Source organism: Lampetra planeri, chromosome 7 (assembly GCF_965212315.1).
Source record: "Lampetra planeri chromosome 7, kcLamPlan1.2.h2, whole genome shotgun sequence".
NCBI classification, from domain to species: Eukaryota; Metazoa; Chordata; class Hyperoartia; order Petromyzontiformes; family Petromyzontidae; genus Lampetra; species Lampetra planeri.
The window spans coordinates 11,012,508-11,031,169 of record NC_136113.1 but is presented as its reverse complement, the minus strand read 5'-3'; the positions used below and the strand labels follow the sequence as shown (position 1 = coordinate 11,031,169).

Here is an 18,662-nt window from a genome sequence, read left to right as displayed (position 1 = left end):
GCAAAATAAAGTGTGTGCGTCTTTGTTTTTGATGGCAGCGGAGGGGTGGGAGCGGTGCGGGGAGACGACAGGTAATTTTAATGTACAGCACAGTGTGTTTTTTAATGATAATTTGAGCCACATCAAATCGTTAAACGGTTGCAAAAAAAAAATGCCTTCGTGCCTCTGGTGGTGTCTGTAATTAGAGCCAATTAATGAGTTTTCAAAGGGTTGAGCACTAGTGGCTGCCTAACGAGGTTAACCCCCACCCCATCACGACCACTGCTGGTCAGGAAAAGCTCAAAAGGCGCAACTTGGCTTCCCACACATTCATGCAAAACCAGCGGGACTTTTAGGCGTCGTTCAAAATAGTTGGCAGTATTAATAACGAACAATAATTTACGTAACTTTTTGCAACCCACTGCTGGATGAAGGTCCACCCATTATATGGCCATCATGGGGGTTGTTTGACCACACTTCACGATGCTGATCTCTGCAGGTTGGTGAAGGTGGGATGGTTAAGGAAGGACCAGTACCGATCGTGATATCACGCGCCACTGATGCAAGCCGTGGCCAGGAAACAAACTCACGTCACCGGGTTCATAGTGCAGTGCGCTGTCCACTCTCCCACCCCCTCCATTCCCCCTGATCTATCTATATATATGGACATCTACTGTACATTTGTGACAAAAAGCTTTTTGGCTCATCGGATTCCTCCAGTATAAATAAATATTCTAATTAATGTATAATTCGCAAGTGTCCGTCCGTCATGCTGTAGATCCCCCAAACGGTTAATTCCCTGGACATATGAAGACAACCAACATTTTTTCTCTTGCCAAGGAGATTCCTGGAAAATCGTCGCCTTTTCGAATTTCCAACGTTTTGATGCCAAAAATTCAAGAAAACTCCTGGGAACATCCAATCGGGCACCATTTGTAAATGATCATGTAATTGGAAGGTGCCTTGCACTGCATCGCTGAAACCAGGACCTGATTCGTAGAGGAGAGTGGAAGATCGAGGGTTATCGTGGCGTATCCACCTACAATATTGTCTGTCCACAAGTCTTAGAAATTACTTCAAAGCATATGGCTATTTCGACACTAATAATGCAATGTATAGACATTGCAGGGGGTGCATACGAAATCCAAATTGCTTTCTTTTCACGTATTTTTTATCCCACGCAAATGCGAAGGTAGTGCTGTAGTGAATAATGTCCTTTATTCACTCAGGAAACCCTGAATGGGTCCTCAATACTCTTTTCATCAGGGTCCTGCATCTATATATCTAAGCCAGTTGAAGCCTCCTGTAAACCACGTGACTTCTGTGTGACCACGCCCACTCTGAAACCCTCCCCTCTCCCCGCCACCTGTGAAAACAGACGCTGCTACTCCTTGCAGCTCACCCCTGCTCGCTGCTTTCTTCTGTCTCCCTCTCTTCCCTCCCCTCTCACCCCTCTCATCATCGTCATCACCCTCTCATCATCGTCATCACCTTCTCATCCCCGACATCTTTGCCCGGCCACTCCTCCTCCTCTCTTCTTGCTGCTCACCTTGAGTCATCCGTCTTGGGACTTCCATCCTGGCATCGCTTTCCTTTTCCCAATCCTTTCTCTTTTCTCCATGCATTATATCCTCAACTTTGCTCCCCATCCCGTGGTGTGCCACGGGTACAAAGCTTTATTGGGATGACAGGTTGGTTGTATTTTGCATTTGTGGTGGGAAGCGGAATAATAATAATGCAATTTATAACGCGCGCAAATTTGCGGACGTAACGGCCACAACTCAGAGGCGCGGAGCCAAGCTCAGAGTCGCTCGAAAGCACGATTGTAGAGGTGAGTTTTTAAGTCTCTCTTGAAGGAGGCGATTGAGGTGATGCTGCGAATGTGCAGAGGGATGATGGCGTACCAGACTGTGGGGGTTGCCACCGAGAAGCGGCACATAGACGTGACCATCCTGGATCTTGGTATCAAGAGGAGGTCGTGAGTCGCGCTGCGCTGGCATCTGCTGTGTGCTGAGCTGCAAGTTGTTAATAATGAAGAAAGGTACGGCGGGCAGGCAGATGCATACACAGGAGTCAAAAGTGAGCAGCTCCTACAGGACGACGAGCCCCACGGCATAAGTGAAGGGGACCGCGTTCCCCGCTTGCTGTCCCGCTTTGCAAACTGGGCCCTCTTGCTTCAAGGTGGCAATGGACACGTGGTATGGCCTTCGTATGAAATACAGCACAACGTCACACATCCAACCATCTTATATTCTCCCTGACCAATTAATCGGCCAGACCCAGTACAAGTACATATTGCGTAGCTGATGAAAAGATAAAGACACTCGACTGATTCGGAGTGAGACCTCTGCTGCCAAACCGGAGCTGGCAATAAGCACACTACCTAGGTACGGAAACTTTTCTACTCTCTCCACACCTGCCCCATCACTCCTGGGGAGTGGAGGGGGTGGAGTATTTGATGACAGTTGAGGGGGTGGAGTGTTTTCCCCACCTCCGATATCCCGGAGTTGGCTAAATAAGCTGAAGTTCAACAAGCATATGACTCAAAAGACCCAGGTAGGTCCTTAGCTTTTGTGGGCCCCTATACTAAGGCCTCACTTCTTAGTGGCATGCTGTAGGTTCAGCAAGAGAGCCTCCAATTCCTTCTCAGAGTGAGCAGATATTACCAGATCAGCATATAGAATAACATGGTTGACCAATGGGGAGCCATCCCTTGACTGCACCCGGGCATCGATCAGCCTCCCATTGTATCTATACCAGATGTGAATTCCTTTTGTACAGCCATGGAAAGCTTCTCAAACTATCTGGTCGAAAAATATGTTAAATAATGTAGGAGTCAGATGACATCCCTGTCACACCCCAAGGTGAACAGGGGATGGCTCTTGACTCCTGGGCTTTCTCACCATCATGAAGGCACTTAATGTTTGCGAGCAGAGAATCAGGGACTCTGAAAGCACGAAGAACAGCTCAGTCAATAAAGCAGAGATGTAGGTCATGTTGGAATTCCATACACCTCTGCTGTAGCAGACGGACAGAGAATATGACATCCTTGCAGGTCCGCCCCAGCCTGAAACCACTTTGGGGCTCCACAAGCCTCACCTCGGCGTGCCTGGCAAGGTGATGTTGAATAATCCTTGCAAGGACCTTTCCCGGCACACTGAGGAAGATGCCCCAGTCGTTGTTACAATCAGTATGGTCCCTCTTCTTAAAGAGAGGGACCACCGGGGCATCATTCCAATCCTGTAGAACCTGTCCTTTGGTCCAGACTGTTGTATTGATGTCACAAAGAGCAGTCTGCAGACAAATGCTACCCTCCCTCAGCAGTTGGCTTGGGCGATATGCTCTGCCTGGTGCTTTTCCTGGTCTCAGGCTTTGAATGGCACTCCACACTTCCTCAACAGTGTTTGCACGTCAGCCAGCCACTTACAGGGGTTGGCTGCTTCCTCAAATATTTGAGGCATCGCAGGCCCATTCGGGTCCACTCCAGATTACCCCATGATGTTATCTAAGCTGAAGGGTTTCCCCTAGCCCAAGGCCTGACAGAATTACTCAGAAAACCTGCAAACCCGTTCCTGGGGGTCAGAGGTCAGATCACCATTCTTTCCCCTAAGGATGGTGATAGGTGTGGCAGTTACAAGTAACTTTTCTGATGGAGTTAAAGAGTGCTTTGTGATCGCGTGCTACTGAGACATCTTCTCAGCAACCCGTGATCACCACTCATCTTTGCAGCATTGCACGGCGGCTCTCCAAACCTCCGAGCGAAGGCTGATAAACCTCATTCTCGGACATGGGATGTTGTAAATGGTGGGAGTGGGCCTGCTGCTTTCTTTCAGCTAGCCGGAACACCTCCGTTTGCCAGCATCTCTGGGGATGTCTGGACTGCGCAACCAATGCTGCCATTGCAGCTGCATGAACCACAGTTATGGACCTCACCCGTTTCACACATACACAACAAAGAGCCCCCCTATAACCTTAACAGACTGTTGTGGCAAGTGCTATCAGTGAGCGCCTATGAAGGTCGACACGGCACACAGTGAGCAGCGTGGTGCTTCATGGACGCACCACCGCGGGTGGGCTGTGCTCACAGCAGCATCGCACACACATCCAGGACCTGGATTCTCAGGTCCTGCCGCCTCCTCCATCGCAATATTGAGTCAAAAGCATAGACCAGCCTCTCTCCACGTGGCCCTGTCGCCCTACACACACAGCCCTGTCTCCCTACACTGTGTCCCAAAGCCCATGCCAGGGGTGGACCACCATTTGACCACACGACCGCATGCCTCTGCAAGCCCAGGGCATTGCACAGCCCTCTTGCAAAAGCTATGGCGAATGTCCCTTGTGAGCCACATAGAAAACCCACACCCTTGGCCTGTTCTCATGACCCCTCCGATTCCGCTGTGTCCTCGTAGTTACCATGGATTGGCGATTATCGATCCCCGCTCAGGTCTTGCACGTGATGTACACCTCAGGCTTCTGTCATGGATGGCCCCGCTCGGCCCTCTATAGCAGTGGGTGTCAACCTGTGTCTCTTCGGGCCACTGCTGGTTTCGCAAGGCCGTGGGAGGTGGTGCGTGGAAGCTTGACACATCCCGCGATTTGGAGGCATTTTAGTTTCGAAACACGTGCCATCGAGACGTGGTGGTCCGCGAAAGTGTTTCAAGGGTTGACACTGACAGACCGTGGATCCAGCAAGATGACGAACCACGGATCTATACGACGATGCCCCCCCTACCTGCAATTGTTTCCCGCACGACCACCTCCACCGGATTCCCCACGCGATGAACCTCTTCGTCGTCTCTGCAATCTTGCTACCTACAAGTCTTCTTCAGGCAAAGGTCCCCCGTATAGCCTTCGACAGGCTGTCGGGGGCAAGTACCGTCAGCGAGCACACACGCCGCGCGTGTAAGCAGCGCACACACATCGACACAGACGCAAGCACTCGGGACACGTGCGTGTGCTGCACAGCCCCATGCACACACACGAGCACGCGGCTGCGTTGATTGGTCACTAGGCCAGCACAACAGCCCACAGCCCCCTCAAACACGACGAGAGGCCCCCATCTCACTGATGCATCTGTATCTCTCCCCCCCCCCTGTCTGTGTCTCCCCCCTTCTCTGTGTTCCGCCCCCCTTCCCCTACTCCCCATTCTCTCTCTGTATCTCTCCCTCTCTTTCCCTGTCTCTCTCCATAGCCCCCCCCTCTCTCCTCGCTTCTCTTCCTTTGTCTATCCCATTCTCTCTCCCTTCTGTTTATGTCTCTCTCTCCCCGCCCTTCCCCCCTCTTCCCCTGTCTCTCCCGCTGCGCATCTCTCCCTCCTCGCTCTTTGTCCCCTCTGCGTTCTTCTCTCCCCGTCTCCCTCTCAGCGTCTCCCTCTCAGTGTCTCCCTCTCAGTGTCTCCCTCTCAGTGTCTCCCTCTCAGCGTCTCCCTCTCAGCGTCTCCCTCTCAGTGTCTCCCTCTCAGCGTCTCCCTCTCAGTGTCTCCCTCTCTCTCCAATTTAGCGTCTCCTGGTCGCTCTGCGTCTCACATACACCCCCCCCCCCCCCATGGTCGCTTCTCTGTCCCCTCTGTGTGTCGCCCGTGTCTCTCTCTGTCATCCTGTCTCTGTCCCCCCCCCCCCACGTTTCTTCCCTTCTCTCTCTCTCCCACCCCACTCCGCTCGTGGTGCCTCCTCCCCATCTCTCTCGCGCTCCCACTCTCCCTGTCTCCCTCCCCTGGCACTCTGCCAGTTGTAAGGCTGCACACTGAACCCCAGCAGCTATTTATAGCCCGCTCAGGGTAAACATTCTGCCTGGCTGTTGAACAACGCGCGCTGGCAACACGCGCACGCGCACGCACGGAGTCGCGCACGCACGCGCGCACACAGAGATGCACACGCCACATGTGTGAACACAACGATGCACACGCTACATACGTGAACACAACACGCGTACGCGTTCCCAAAGCCACACACACACACTCACATTTCACTCCCAGCTCATGCACCCAGCAATATACACAGTCATATATATACACACACACGCGGGCACACACACGCACAGTCACAAAACGCACGACCTCACGCACGCGCACGGAGTCACGCACGCGCAAAGTCACATCCACGTACGCGTGTCCTCGTACACACCTCGCCTGCAGTGCCACACACGTACAGACACAGCCGTGCACGACATCCATACGCATCTCCACACACACATATTCACATATACACATCGTCACACATACATACATACATGCACCCAGACTGTCATATATATACACACACACGCACAAAGATTCCGTCTTTATCTTTTAACAGACTGCTGGGGCAGTTGCTGTTAGCAAGCACCTAATGCAAAGACAAATATCCCCCCGTTAGACTGCTGGGGCAAGTGGTGTAAGGGAGCACCTATTAAGGCCGGCACGGCACACAAAGAAGTTGTATTACCAACACCACGGACAGCTGCTGCCTTTGTCTCATCGGTGCTGACGACAATAAGACACCGCATCATGTACTCATTTATGGCTCAGTGAACCTAAGGGAGGGCCAGGATCACTGATGTTAGCCACGACTGAGAGTTGAACCCAGATCACCAGATTCATAGCACAGTGTGCTTAACCACGACATCACGACTCCCCACACAACTAATGCACACGCAGTCCCACACACACACACACGCATTTTGACACATTATACACACGCAGTCCCACTCACACACACACACGCATTTTGACACATTATACACACGCACTCTCTTGCACAGTATCGCCGACGTGAAGACACACCCACGCACACAGCCACGCACACACAGCCATGCACACACACACAGCCATGCACACACCCACGCACACAGCCACGCACACACAGCCACACATCCTTAGCGTCACAGTCACACACACGTGCACACATACACCCACGCACTGTCATACACATGCAGCCGCCCCCACATAGCCACATACATACACAGCCATGCACACACACACACAAAGATCCCCCATATAGCCTTCACCGACTGTTGGGTCAAATGCTATTAGCGAGCACCTATGAAGGCCGGCACGGCACGTGGGTGGGTGGCCAGCACCACGCTGGACTGCCTTTGTCTCCCCAATGGCGATGTTTTCACACAACGCACCAGGTACTCATTTGAGGCTGAGTCGATCGAGGGGAGGCACAGGACCGGTTCCGATAATCGTCACTGGTGATGGTCGTGAGCGGGAATTGAACTCGGGTCGCCGGATTCGTAGCGCAGTGCGCTAACGACGACGCCACCGCTCCCCAACGCACGCGCGGCATTTATACGCACTGCTGTTCACGGTACGTCTCAAACAAAGGAAACCGCTGTGATGCTGTAGACATTGGGTAAACGAAAATAAGGAAATTATTGTGTTATTCATACTTCGTAGGTAGCATGTTGCATTTTCCTCCCATGGGATGTTGTGAATGACGTCACACACCGTATTAATAGTAATACACGACTGTAATAATTTACCCTGCATTGTTACTAATGTTGCCGTACATATGGAATGCATGAAATTGTTTCTAATTTCCGGGCTCGACTTGCCCTCGTCACGGTGATGATAATAGTGATTATTATTATTGTTGGGCTTGTCTTGGCGTTGCATAAGTAATGCAAGTGTTTGTGATTTTCTAATCGTCTTGTTTGTCCGTGTGCTATACCACAGTTAGACTTGTGTGTGTGTGTGAAGACGCCATGTCAGTCTCGTTTTTGTCAAATATTTGGCTTTTGTATTGAACAATGCGACGTCCCTGACCAGTCTGAATTTGGCATTGATTTTTTTCCCTCTCCCCCTGTGTTTGCCTTACGGAGCCCTTTAGGAGAAATGCTTAAATGCCAGATGCACTGGTTGGGTGGTTGGGCTGCGTTGGGAATATGGGTTGGGTGGTTGGGCTCTATTGGGTAGATGGGTTGGGTGGCTGGGTTTTGGTGACTGCATTTGGTGACTGGGTTGAGCGATTATGTGTGGTGACTCACGTGAGTGGCTGGGTTTTGTGACCGGTTTTAGGTGGCCAGGTTATGGTGACTGGGTTAGGCGAGTTTGATGGCTGATTTTCGTGGATGGGCTCAGTAGCTGAAATTAATGGCTGCGTTTCGAAGCTGGGTTTGGTGGCTGGGTTTTGTGGCTGGGTTTGGAGGCTGGGTTTGGTGGCTGGGTTTGGTGACTGGGTTTGGAGGCTGGGTTTGGAGGCTGGGTTTGGAGGCTGGGTTTGGTGGCTGGGTTTGGAGGCTGGGTTTGGTGGCTGGGTTTGGTAGCTGGGTTTGGAGGCTGGGTTTGGTGGTTGGGTTTGGAGGCTGGGTTTGGTGGCTGGGGTTGGTGACTGGGTTTGGTGGCTGGGTTTGGTGGCTGGGTTTGGTGGCTGGGTTTGGTGACTGGGTTTGGTGGCTGGGTTTGGTGGCTGGGTTTGGTGGCTGGGTTTGGTGGCTGGGTTTGGTGACTGGGTTTGGTGGCTGGGTTTGGAGGCTGGGTTTGGTGGCTGGGTTTGGAGGCTGGGTTTGGTGGCTGGGTTTGGAGGCTGGGTTTGGTGGCTGGGTTTGGTGACTGGGTTTGGAGGCTGGGTTTGGTGGCTGGGTTTGGAGGCTGGGTTTGGAGGCTGGGTTTGGTGGCTGGGTTTGGTGGCTGGGTTTGGAGGCTGGGTTTGGTGGCTGGGTTTGGAGGCTGGGTTTGGTGGCTGGGGTTGGTGACTGGGTTTGGTGGCTGGGTTTGGTGGCTGGGTTTGGTGACTGGGTTTGGTGACTGGGTTTGGTGACTGGGTTTGGTGGCTGGGTTTGGTGGCTGGGTTTGGTGGCTGGGTTTGGTGGCTGGGTTTGGTGGCTGGGTTTGGTGACTGGGTTTGGTGGCTGGGTTTGGAGGCTGGGTTTGGTGGCTGGGTTTGGTGGCAGGGTTTGGAGGCTGGTTTGGTGGCTGGGTTTGGTGACTGGGTTTGGAGGCTGGGTTTGGAGGCTGGGTTTGGAGGCTGGGTTTGGTGGCTGGGTTTGGAGGCTGGGTTTGGAGGCTGGGTTTGGAGGCTGGGTTTTGTGGCTGGGTTTGGTGACTGGATTTGGAGGCTGGGTTTGGTGGCTGGGTTTGGAGGCTGGGTTTGGTGGCTGGGGTTGGTGACTGGGTTTGGTGGCTGGGTTTGGTGGCTGGGTTTGGTGGCTGTGTTTGGTGGCTGGGTTTGGTGGCTGGGTTTGGTGGAATGGGTTTGGTGGCTGGGTTTGGTGGCTGGGTTTGGAGACTGGGTTTGGAGGCTGGGTTTGGTGACTGGGTTTGGTGGCTGGGTTTGGTGGCTGGGTTTGGTGGAATGGGTTTGGTGGCTGGGTTTGGTGGAATGGGTTTGGAGGCTGGGTTTGGTGGCTGTATTTGGCAGCTGATTTTCCTGCCTGGGTTTGGTCAGGGGGTGGGAAGGCCCCCTCGGTACTAAGGGTGCTAAATTGTCATATTATTTAATTGATTTCAAGTTCCGTGAGTGCCCGCCACAGGATGGATTTCAATGGTCGCTAGTCGGAGTGTGTTGGTGACTAACTATTGAAACGAATTTTAACATAAGTACTGGGTGAATCCCAGTATATAGAGGCTCAGGGGATTTCACAGGTAAACCGCTCATTATGATACGGCTGTCATTACCATCGCGAGCCTGGCAGCGGGGGCAGTGCCGCAATGCTCGCGACTCGCTGGATTCACACGTGACCTCGTGTCCTCTGTGCTGATTAATAGGCCGAGTGTGTGCACCTGACCACTCGATCACATCGATGTGCCACTGTGTGTGTGTGTACGCATTTATGCTCACTTGTGTATATTTATATGTGTACGCACATGTATTTACATACGGGCAGAGCCCCCCGGTTACGGAAGGGTGATGTTCCCGCGAACGATCCGTAAACCCGAATTTTCCGTGTGTCGTCGGAAACTGAACAATTTTCCCCCAAGATCAAGATAAAATCCCATAGCCGGAAATAGTTGTGAGTGACAAAGGACTTAATTGTTAGACGAGCAAGAAGGAGAGGGGACAGGCATTACATTATCCGGGTCAACATCAGCAGTCGGAGGTTCCAACGGCAGGGCTGCGTCTCCCTCTGCAGCCCTGCAGAGGGAGACGCAGCCTTGACTTCACGCCTCGTTCCCCCCGCGGTATTCATCAGCAACCTCACCGCGCTGCACGATTCGCGCTTAGGGGCCGTCCATAAATGACGTCACGCGATTTTGGACGATTTTTGCCCCCCCGCCCTCGTCACACGGCGTCACAAAAAGTCAGACCCCCCCCCCCCCCTCAAATTTGACGTCACAAGCTCTGCCCCCTCCCCCCCCAAAAAAACCATATTTCCATTTTGAAAATAAACATACTTCAAATCGCTTTAAACTATCGTCATTGTAGTGCGTATTTAATGTGGCGCTGCACTCTGATGTTGTTGGAGAAAACACGTATTAAAAAGGAGGCGTTGGAAAGCTTAAATTTAGCATAAAATTCACTTGAAAATATTCAACGTCTAACTAAAACTGCAGATGTTCAGAATATTATATTGTAATTATCTTATAATTATAAAATATTAAAAGTAATTATAACTATAACAAAAAAATACTTGGAACTTTGTAGTAGAACGAAGCAAAATATAGAGTACAATTTTAACAATCATATATTCATTCCACAGAATGAAAAGCCCTGGTAGAATCATTAGAATCAAAATGTTTAATAACAATCATTAAGAAAATGTTCAAAATGTATGCTTCTCCATTCTCCCATGGAGAAGCAAAATGCTCGTTCATGGAATAAATAAAAGGTGACCTTAGTAAATTTAAATTATCAAATAGTTAATAATGAAAATTAATCAAAATTAGTGTTGTTATAACAATTCTATATTTATTTAAAGTTGCGCATTTTGATGTGATGTCACATTTCTCAAACTCCCCCCCCCCCCTTGTCACACATCGTCACAAATGTCTGACCACCCCCAAGGTGCGTGACGTCATTCATGGACGGCCCCTTACGTAACTAACGCTAACATTTCCACATATCGAGTTTTTTAGTAAGTCGGGGACTGCCTGTGCTCTCTGTAGAATGATGCACATTGAGTGATTTACCGATGACCAAATAATTGGCAAAGCGCCCGATCTCATGCGATCTTCGGAACTAAGGAGGGTTGAGCCTCAATAGCACTGGCATGGGTAACCACTGTGCATCACAGGTACTATAGGTTGTGGGGCTGCGTGGCAGGTAGCAGAGAGCCAATGTAGCAAAATCCACTGTTGTACTGCACTCCAATGCACCCACATCTATGCTGCCCGTCTTCATCAACCGGCACTGATCGGTGTGGTCAAGTGTGGTCAAATAACCCCCACGCTTAGTATGGCTTGGGGAGGCCTTCATCCAGCAGTGGATTGACAAAGGGCTGTACTTGTGCATTGAGTGCTTACTAGGTCTGAGTTTCCTATACAACAGAAGGACCCGAGTTTGACTCCTGGCCTCTGGCCCTGTGGGTCACGCCTACTCACCTGGCAAAGCCTCACTGGAGGGCCATGTAATTGGGAATTGTATACCTTGTTATGTAACGATATACACTGGACATAAAAGAGCACGTTGCATTGTAATTGTGTGCAATGGATGTAAGAGACACAATGCGTAACTCATGTGTGTGTGTGTGGGGAGCGGTGGTGTAGTGGTTAGTGCACTTTGCTACGAACCCGGAGACCCGAGTTCGATTCCCGCTCACGGCCAACACCAGTAACGATGATCAGAATTGCTCCTGGAGCTCCCCTAGGTTGACTCAGCCTCAAATGAGTACCTGTTGTCGTGTGTAAACATTGCCACTGGGGAGACAAAGGCGGCCGGGCGTGGTGCTGGCCATTCACCCCCTCGTGTGCCGTGTCGGCCTTCGTAGGTGGTCACTAACAGCGCTTGTCCCAAAAGTCTGTTGAAGCTACAGGGGGGATCTTTGTCTGTCTGTGTGCGTGCATTGCTTGCGCCGCAGAGGAGAGTGTTTCTCCGTCCCCGCACGGAGGAGCGCGCGACGGCAGTGGCGACGAGCACACGGACCCCGGAGGCGCTGGCGGCGCGGCCCCCCAGGACAAGAACCGGCGCGGGCGGACCCCCCGAGACTCGCCCGGGCAGCAGGCGCAGCACACTCAGGCATGCGCTGCAGCAGCAGCAGCAGCATCACGCACCAGCACGCAAGACGCACCAGCACGCACCAACAGCAGCATCACGCACCAGCACGCACCAGCACGCAAGACGCACCAGCACGCACCAACAGCAGCATCACGCACCAGCAGCACCAGCACGCAAGACGCACCAGCACGCACCAACAGCAGCATCACGCACCAGCACGCACCAGCACGCAAGACGCACCAGCAGCAGCACGCACCAACAGCACGCAGCAGCACCAGCAGCAGCAGCACACCAGTGTTTGTGAACGTGCGCACACGTGTGTGTCGGTGCGTGCATGCATCGATTTGTGTATGTGTGTGTAGTCGTGCAATCATTGCTGTGTGTGTACTGTGTGTACATACACACACACAGTGCGGAGCGGTAGTGTAGTAGTTGGCGTGCTGCACTACGAACCCGTGCGACACAAGTTCAATTCCCGCTCACAGTCAATAGGAGTGATGATCATCTGAGCCGGTCCTGGGCCTTCCCGAGGTTGACTCAGCCTCAAAATGACTACCTGGTACGATGTGTAAACATCGGCACTTGGGAGACAAAGGCCGGGTGTGGTGCTGCCCGTGCCGGCCTTCGTCGGTGCTCGCTAACAACACTTGCCCCAAACAGTCTGTTCAATGCTTTACGGGGGTTTCTTTGTCTGTGCGTGTGTGCTTGCGTCGTTCCAGGCGTGCAGCCAGTGCGGGAAGGCATTCCGTAGCGGCAGTGCCTTGAACAAGCACTACCTGTCGCACAGCCAGGAGCGCAAGCACGTGTGCGAGGTGTGCCACAAGGCCTTCAAGCGGCAGGATCACCTGTGAGTGCCATGCTGGTCTCGCACTCACTTAGGCCTCCGCCGACATTATCGTCATCATCGTCATCAGCAATCTCCATGACTGTTATCATCGCCGTCACACATCGCCCCCTACTGGCAGGCTAATACCACTTGCAAACCAGCCCGCCGTACAAATTGTGCCGCACAGGGACAGCTGCCACCGGCGGTGCTCTTCGTGTGCACGTATCTGCGCGTGCGTGCGTACGTACGTGCCCGCGCGTGTGACACCAGTCTGCCGTGCCACCGACAGGGCGAGCCACATGGTGACGCACCAGAAGAGCAAGCCCTTCTCCTGCTGCGCCCAGGGCTGCCTCAAGAGCTACTGCGACTTGCGCTCGCTCAAGCGCCACTACGAGTCCCACCACAAGCTGCCCTACCCGCCCGAGGGAGGGCAGCCCTTCCCCACGACCTCCCCCGCCGTCGCGCGCTCCGAGCCCCACCAGCCGCCTCCCGACGGGTGCCCCACCGATGCCAAGGCTCCGCTCAATGGCCTCGACCCTCCGTCGCATTGCCCCGACGACGATCCCACGACACGGTTGTCGCCGCCGCCGCAGCAGCAGCACCAGCACCGGCCGACGGGCGACGCGGCACAGACGCTGGACTCTGCCGGCCTGCCGGACGACCCCGGGGCGTTCCAGCTGCGCGTCGTGAGCGTGACGGTCAGCGCCGAGTACACGGAGGGGGTTGTGGCGGCTCAGCCGGATGCCGGCTTCCTGCCGCTGCCGGGGGGCGGCCACGGCTTGCACCTCGCGCCGGCCATGCCGCCGGTGCCGCCGGCGCCGCACGATTCCCAGAACCACGCTCCGCCGATGCCGCGGCAGGAGCAGCGGCAGCCGGACGGCGTGGGCTCTGCACGCACGCCGGAGCTGCTCTCCGTGCCCAAGCTCCCGGAGCCGGCGCGCCCCGCCAGCTGGCCCCACCCGGCCGCCAGCCAGCTCCTGCTGGCGCCGCCGGGCGAGCCCCCGCCTCCGCCTCCGCCGCCCCTCCCCCCGCCCGCGCAGCACGGCCCGTGGGCCGCGGCCTCGTTGACCCAGGGGGCCGGCGACCGCCTCCTGCCCTCGCTGCCCGCGGGCGCCGATGGGGCGGCTCCCTCCCGCAGCGGCCAGAAACTGGACTCGTTTGTGCAGGCGTTCGCCAAGAGGAAGCCGGCCGTGCCGGGCGCGGTGCCGAGCGGCGCGCCGGGCCCGCCGCTCCTCCTGTCGGTGTTCGGGGAGAGCGACCTCGGCGACCTCGGCGACCTCGTCGCGCGGCGGGCAGCGGCCATGGAGCAGCTGTCGCCCGTCGGGGCGCAGCAGTTCACGCTGCCTTCCACGCACGGCTGTCATCAGGCGCAGCAGCAGCAGCAGCCGCCGCCGCCGTACGCGCTGCAGGTGCAGGGCAGTCTCCCTGCACCGTTCCACAACCAGCAGCAGCAACAGCAGCAGCAGCCACACGATGCGTACAGGACACACGAGTTCCAGCAGATCCAACAGCAGCTCCTTCATCAGCATCATCATCACCCTCACCATCATCACTCGCACCATCAGCTGCAACAACAGCAGCAGCAACAAACTATGCAGACTTTGGAACAATCCTGGCAGCAGCAGCAGCAGCAGGTGCAGCAGGTGCAGCCAGCAATGGCGCAACACAAGATAGAAGCCATACAGCAGCAGCAGCAGCACTTTCCGGCAATGTCCCTCCATCAGCAACCTCAGCACGGTTACCTCCGGCTGGCGCCGCAGACGACGCAGGCGTTTGCGCCGGCGCCCGCAGAGCGTCCGCCGGCCTCCGAGTGCGGCGAGCCCCCGAGGCTCGGGAAGCCGGGCGAGGGGCGCCGCACGTACGGCGCCCACTTCCTGCAGCCGCCGGTGCTGGGGCAGCACGCGCTGCGCCCGTCTCACGGCGGCGCCAAGCAGGCGCAGCAGCACGCGGCTAACACGCAGGTGCCTGTCAGTGTCTCGCCGGGGATGAGCGAGTGAGGGAGGGAATGTATGTGCGTATGCTGAACTTCTGTGGCGCCGTACGGAGCCCACCATGCTAATCGGAGTTCCGGGGGAAGGGCAAATAACTCAACATGTAAAGTAAAGTGACCATTTTGAAGATTTGACAATGAACAAGATATGATTAACACTAATGACCTGCTTACTAACCATCAAAACATGATCTGGTTTCCAATGTCTCTGTCTCGAGACATTGGCATAATTTGAACGTAGCTTTGACAACCCCCATTACCCCCTGCCCACCAAAATGGAAAAGATTGTTGGAAGATAGTGAGGGCATTTGTGCATAACCGACCGTGCTAATTGGAGGTGCAGGGGAAGGACAACAAAGCATGCGATGCTGTGACCGTCTTTGTTTGATGGATAGCCAAAAGCCGCTGCGAGGATGACCGGAGTTCGCATGATGGTGTATGCTCCTTGACAAGAATGAGTGAGTTAGTGAGCGAATTTTGTGTGAGTTCGTGACTTGTGTGCGTGGACAGGCAGGCGGGCTGGCGAGCCATGAGGCGAGTTAGCGACGGAGAGACTCGGTGATTAATTGAATGAGTGGGGTGAAATGGTCAGTGAATATGGGAGTTGATGAAGTGGTAAGGTGAATGAGTGAGTATGTGAACGATGGTGAAAATTAGTCAATGAATGGGTGAATCGGTGAGTGAGTTAATGGGAGAGAGAATGAGTTGAGCGCCATCAGGCGCTGACTAACGACGTTGAGAAGCTCACCTCCACTGGACTGACCCACCCCAACTTGGACATCTGTGAAAAAGAGATTCATAGCTCGTTAAACTCCTGCAGGATAAATGGGGGCACCACGGTGGCGAGATGTTATCTCCCTCGCCTGGTATACAGGAGGTCGTGGATTCGATCCCGACCCTGACTCCTGCTGTATATTTGGAGTTTGCGTGTTCTACTTGTGGTCGTATGTATTTTCCCTCCCCCCCCCCCCCCCCCCGTTTTTCCCTTTCATATTTAGAAACATGCTTAGAGTATTTGCCTGCTAGAAATGGCCACGTAATAAGCCACTTCGAGCTATGGGCCTTACCTGATAAAAAATAATCTGGCGGCTTTAGAGGGAAGGGGGCGCCGGATTTTCAAAAATGCCGGATAATCACATCATTATTTAAAATAGCTTGTTTTTGCATATTATTGCATAACATTATGTGCGTGTTTTAGTGTTTTAAATGTTTTACTATATGAAATTGATATAAATAAATAGACAAAAATAAATATCCTACTGTTAAAAGTTACTGTATTTACCGTACTTACCACTCCATTCTCGAAGACTCTGCATGAGGTGATGTACGTACTACGCTCTTGTTCCAACTACCATGTGTTTGGCGATCGCCGGACTAGTACGGCCTTTGGAGCGGTTTTGCCGGTTTCACCGGATCGGCCCCGAACCGCCAGATAATGTTGGAAGCCGGATAATCACGCACCGGATAATCTATGATCAACTGTTGTGGAGTTTATAGTTTTACGTACCCTCTATCACGGTCACCCATTCCTCATCCCTTGCACGCCTCTGCCATCTAAATAATTTCATGCTTCAAAAATAGTTTTGTTTCATTCTGATTCTGGCTTTGCTCGTGCGGCTCGTGCAGTTCCAGCCAGTGGCGGGCACGGCGGGGCCCGGCCCCATCTCCGTGCGCCACCTCCTGTCGTCGCGCCTCCTTGCCCTCTCCGCTCACCGTCCGTCGGCGCCGCCCGACGGCTCCGCGCACGGCCACACCTGGGCGCAGGTGAGTGTGGGGCCCGAGGCTTGGCACGTCCGGTATGGTTCCCTCTCCAACCAGCCAGATGGAAGTTGCCGTGTGGTTAAGCTGCCGTGTGGTTAAAGAACACCGGAAGTGAGTGTGGCGTGTCTGTGTGACTGTGGCGTGTGCGAGTGTGGCGTGTGTGAGTGGTGTGTGTGACTGCAAGCTGCGGTTTGGCATGGAGGTCTCGCTCTGAATCGGCCGAGTGGCATTATCTTTTCAACAGTTGCGTAACGCTGTGTAGAAGCTACCTGGCCTATCACTTCATCCAAAGCTCTGGGTCTTCTCAGCCACAGTTATGCCCTCCCTTTTCTATGCTTGCAAAACGTGGAGCCCTTTCAAGGAACATCAGCACTGGTTTTAAGCATTCAGGCTGCCCTGCCTACAATCAATCCTGGGTTTCACCAAAATGGGTTGTGTGAGGAGTTCACAGACCCTTGCAATATCTGGACACAAATCCCATGAGTATGCTCCTCCGGCAGATGAGACTGCATTGGCTTTGGCTGGGTCATGTAGCCCGCATGCCCAGCCACCGCATGCCCAAGCAGCTTCTGTGTGGCCGCATAGAGGGGGATAAACAGGTGCGGCACGGTCTAGAGAAGAGATGGACTGATGCGGTACAGGAGGATGTGGAGCTGAGTGGACTTGCCTAATGCCAGTACCAGCGGTGTCAAGATGGGCCTCTGTAGAGGAGGCTTGTAAAGCATGCTCCTGGGCAGTTGGAGGCAGTCGCCCTGCAACAACGGCAGAGGGTGGAGGGAGGAGCAACATTCACAACAATGAGTGTCGGGTGGATAAAACACAGCAAGTTGGCACAGTGGGGAGCACAGGTGATGCATCTGCCACCAGTCATCTCAGTCAGTCAACCCATAATACCTGTGTCTGTCTCGTGACAGGCACAGCGAACCGTTCTCACTTAATGTAACGGTCTAAAAGTGCACCTAGCCTGGCACAAACTCTGTGGTTGTTGTTTTGTGACTGCAGAGCGTGCGTGTGACTGTTGCACTTATCTGCAAATGCGCTGACAAAGTTGCAAGTGACCGCGTCCTACGACCTCATCATGTGACTGCGTGACTGCGTCACGTGACCGTGCCGTGTGCAGGGCCCGCAGAACTCGGTGCCTCCGCTGCCGCCACACCACAAGCCGACGTCTCCCGACAGGTGGAGTGAGGCGCCCTCTGCATCATCGCATCGCCCCCGTCCGTCAACCACTCGGCATCTTAGCATTCAGTGCCTGCAGCCGCCCTTTCACGACCAAACTCCCTCGCACAACGGGGATTAGCAGAGCGTCCGTGTGTCTGGATTGGTGATTAACACCTTACGATACAACAAAACAACTGTTTTGCCAGGTAGGGCCATTTTGAGCTATGTAGGTCTTTGTCAGAAGCGACCTGGCCACAAATGATAGCTCAACGAAGTGGCTTATGTGGACGTTTAGAGCAGCCAACGACTCTAAACGCACGTTGATTATAATTGTGGAGGAAAAACTGGAGGATCCGGAGAACAATCCACGCGACCACGGGGAGAGAACATACAAATTCCAAATATACAGGCGTCAGGGTCGAATTTGAACCCATGCGAAGTAGTTAACACTGTGCCACCATGGCGCCACGGTGGAGAGATGTCGATGTGAACCCCGCACCCTGGGTTTGATTACTGGCTGTGGATTATGTCAGCTGATAATGGTTCTGGGCTTCTCCTAGATGGACTCCGCTTTAAATGGGTGCCTGGTTTGGTCTGTCAGTGTTAGCACAGGGGAGACAAAGGAAAGTGAGCTCCACATATGAATTTGGAAGCGTCCGTCTGTGTGTATGTGGGGAGCAGTAGTGTAGTGGTTAGGGAGCTGCACTACGAACCCAGCGACACAGCCAACAACAGTGACGATTATCTGAACCCTGTCCTAGGCCTCCTCTAGGTCGACTTGGCCTCAAATGAGTACCTTGTGCGGTGTGTCAAAATATCGCCACCAGGTAGACAAAGGTGATGGCCACCCACCCCTTCGTGTGCCATGCCG

General features: G+C 53.8%; 2 protein-coding genes across 2 annotated transcripts in view; both read left to right on the top strand.

Annotated features, from left to right (window-relative positions):
• The window catches only part of LOC144720150 (uncharacterized), a 34,751-nt gene extending 22,189 nt beyond the window's left edge, over positions 1-12,562 (top strand). The window contains exons 3-4 of the mRNA XM_078596656.1: positions 11,917-12,074; positions 12,539-12,562. Coding sequence (XP_078452782.1) covers positions 11,917-12,074; positions 12,539-12,562 — 182 coding nt within the window. The remainder of the gene's footprint in view (positions 1-11,916; positions 12,075-12,538) is intronic.
• LOC144719955 (uncharacterized) overlaps positions 12,397-18,662 on the top strand; it is a 29,232-nt gene continuing 22,966 nt past the window's right edge. The window contains exons 1-4 of the mRNA XM_078596328.1: positions 12,397-12,900; positions 13,169-14,840; positions 16,496-16,633; positions 17,751-17,809. Coding sequence (XP_078452454.1) covers positions 12,722-12,900; positions 13,169-14,840; positions 16,496-16,633; positions 17,751-17,809 — 2,048 coding nt within the window. The 5' untranslated portion in view covers positions 12,397-12,721. The remainder of the gene's footprint in view (positions 12,901-13,168; positions 14,841-16,495; positions 16,634-17,750; positions 17,810-18,662) is intronic.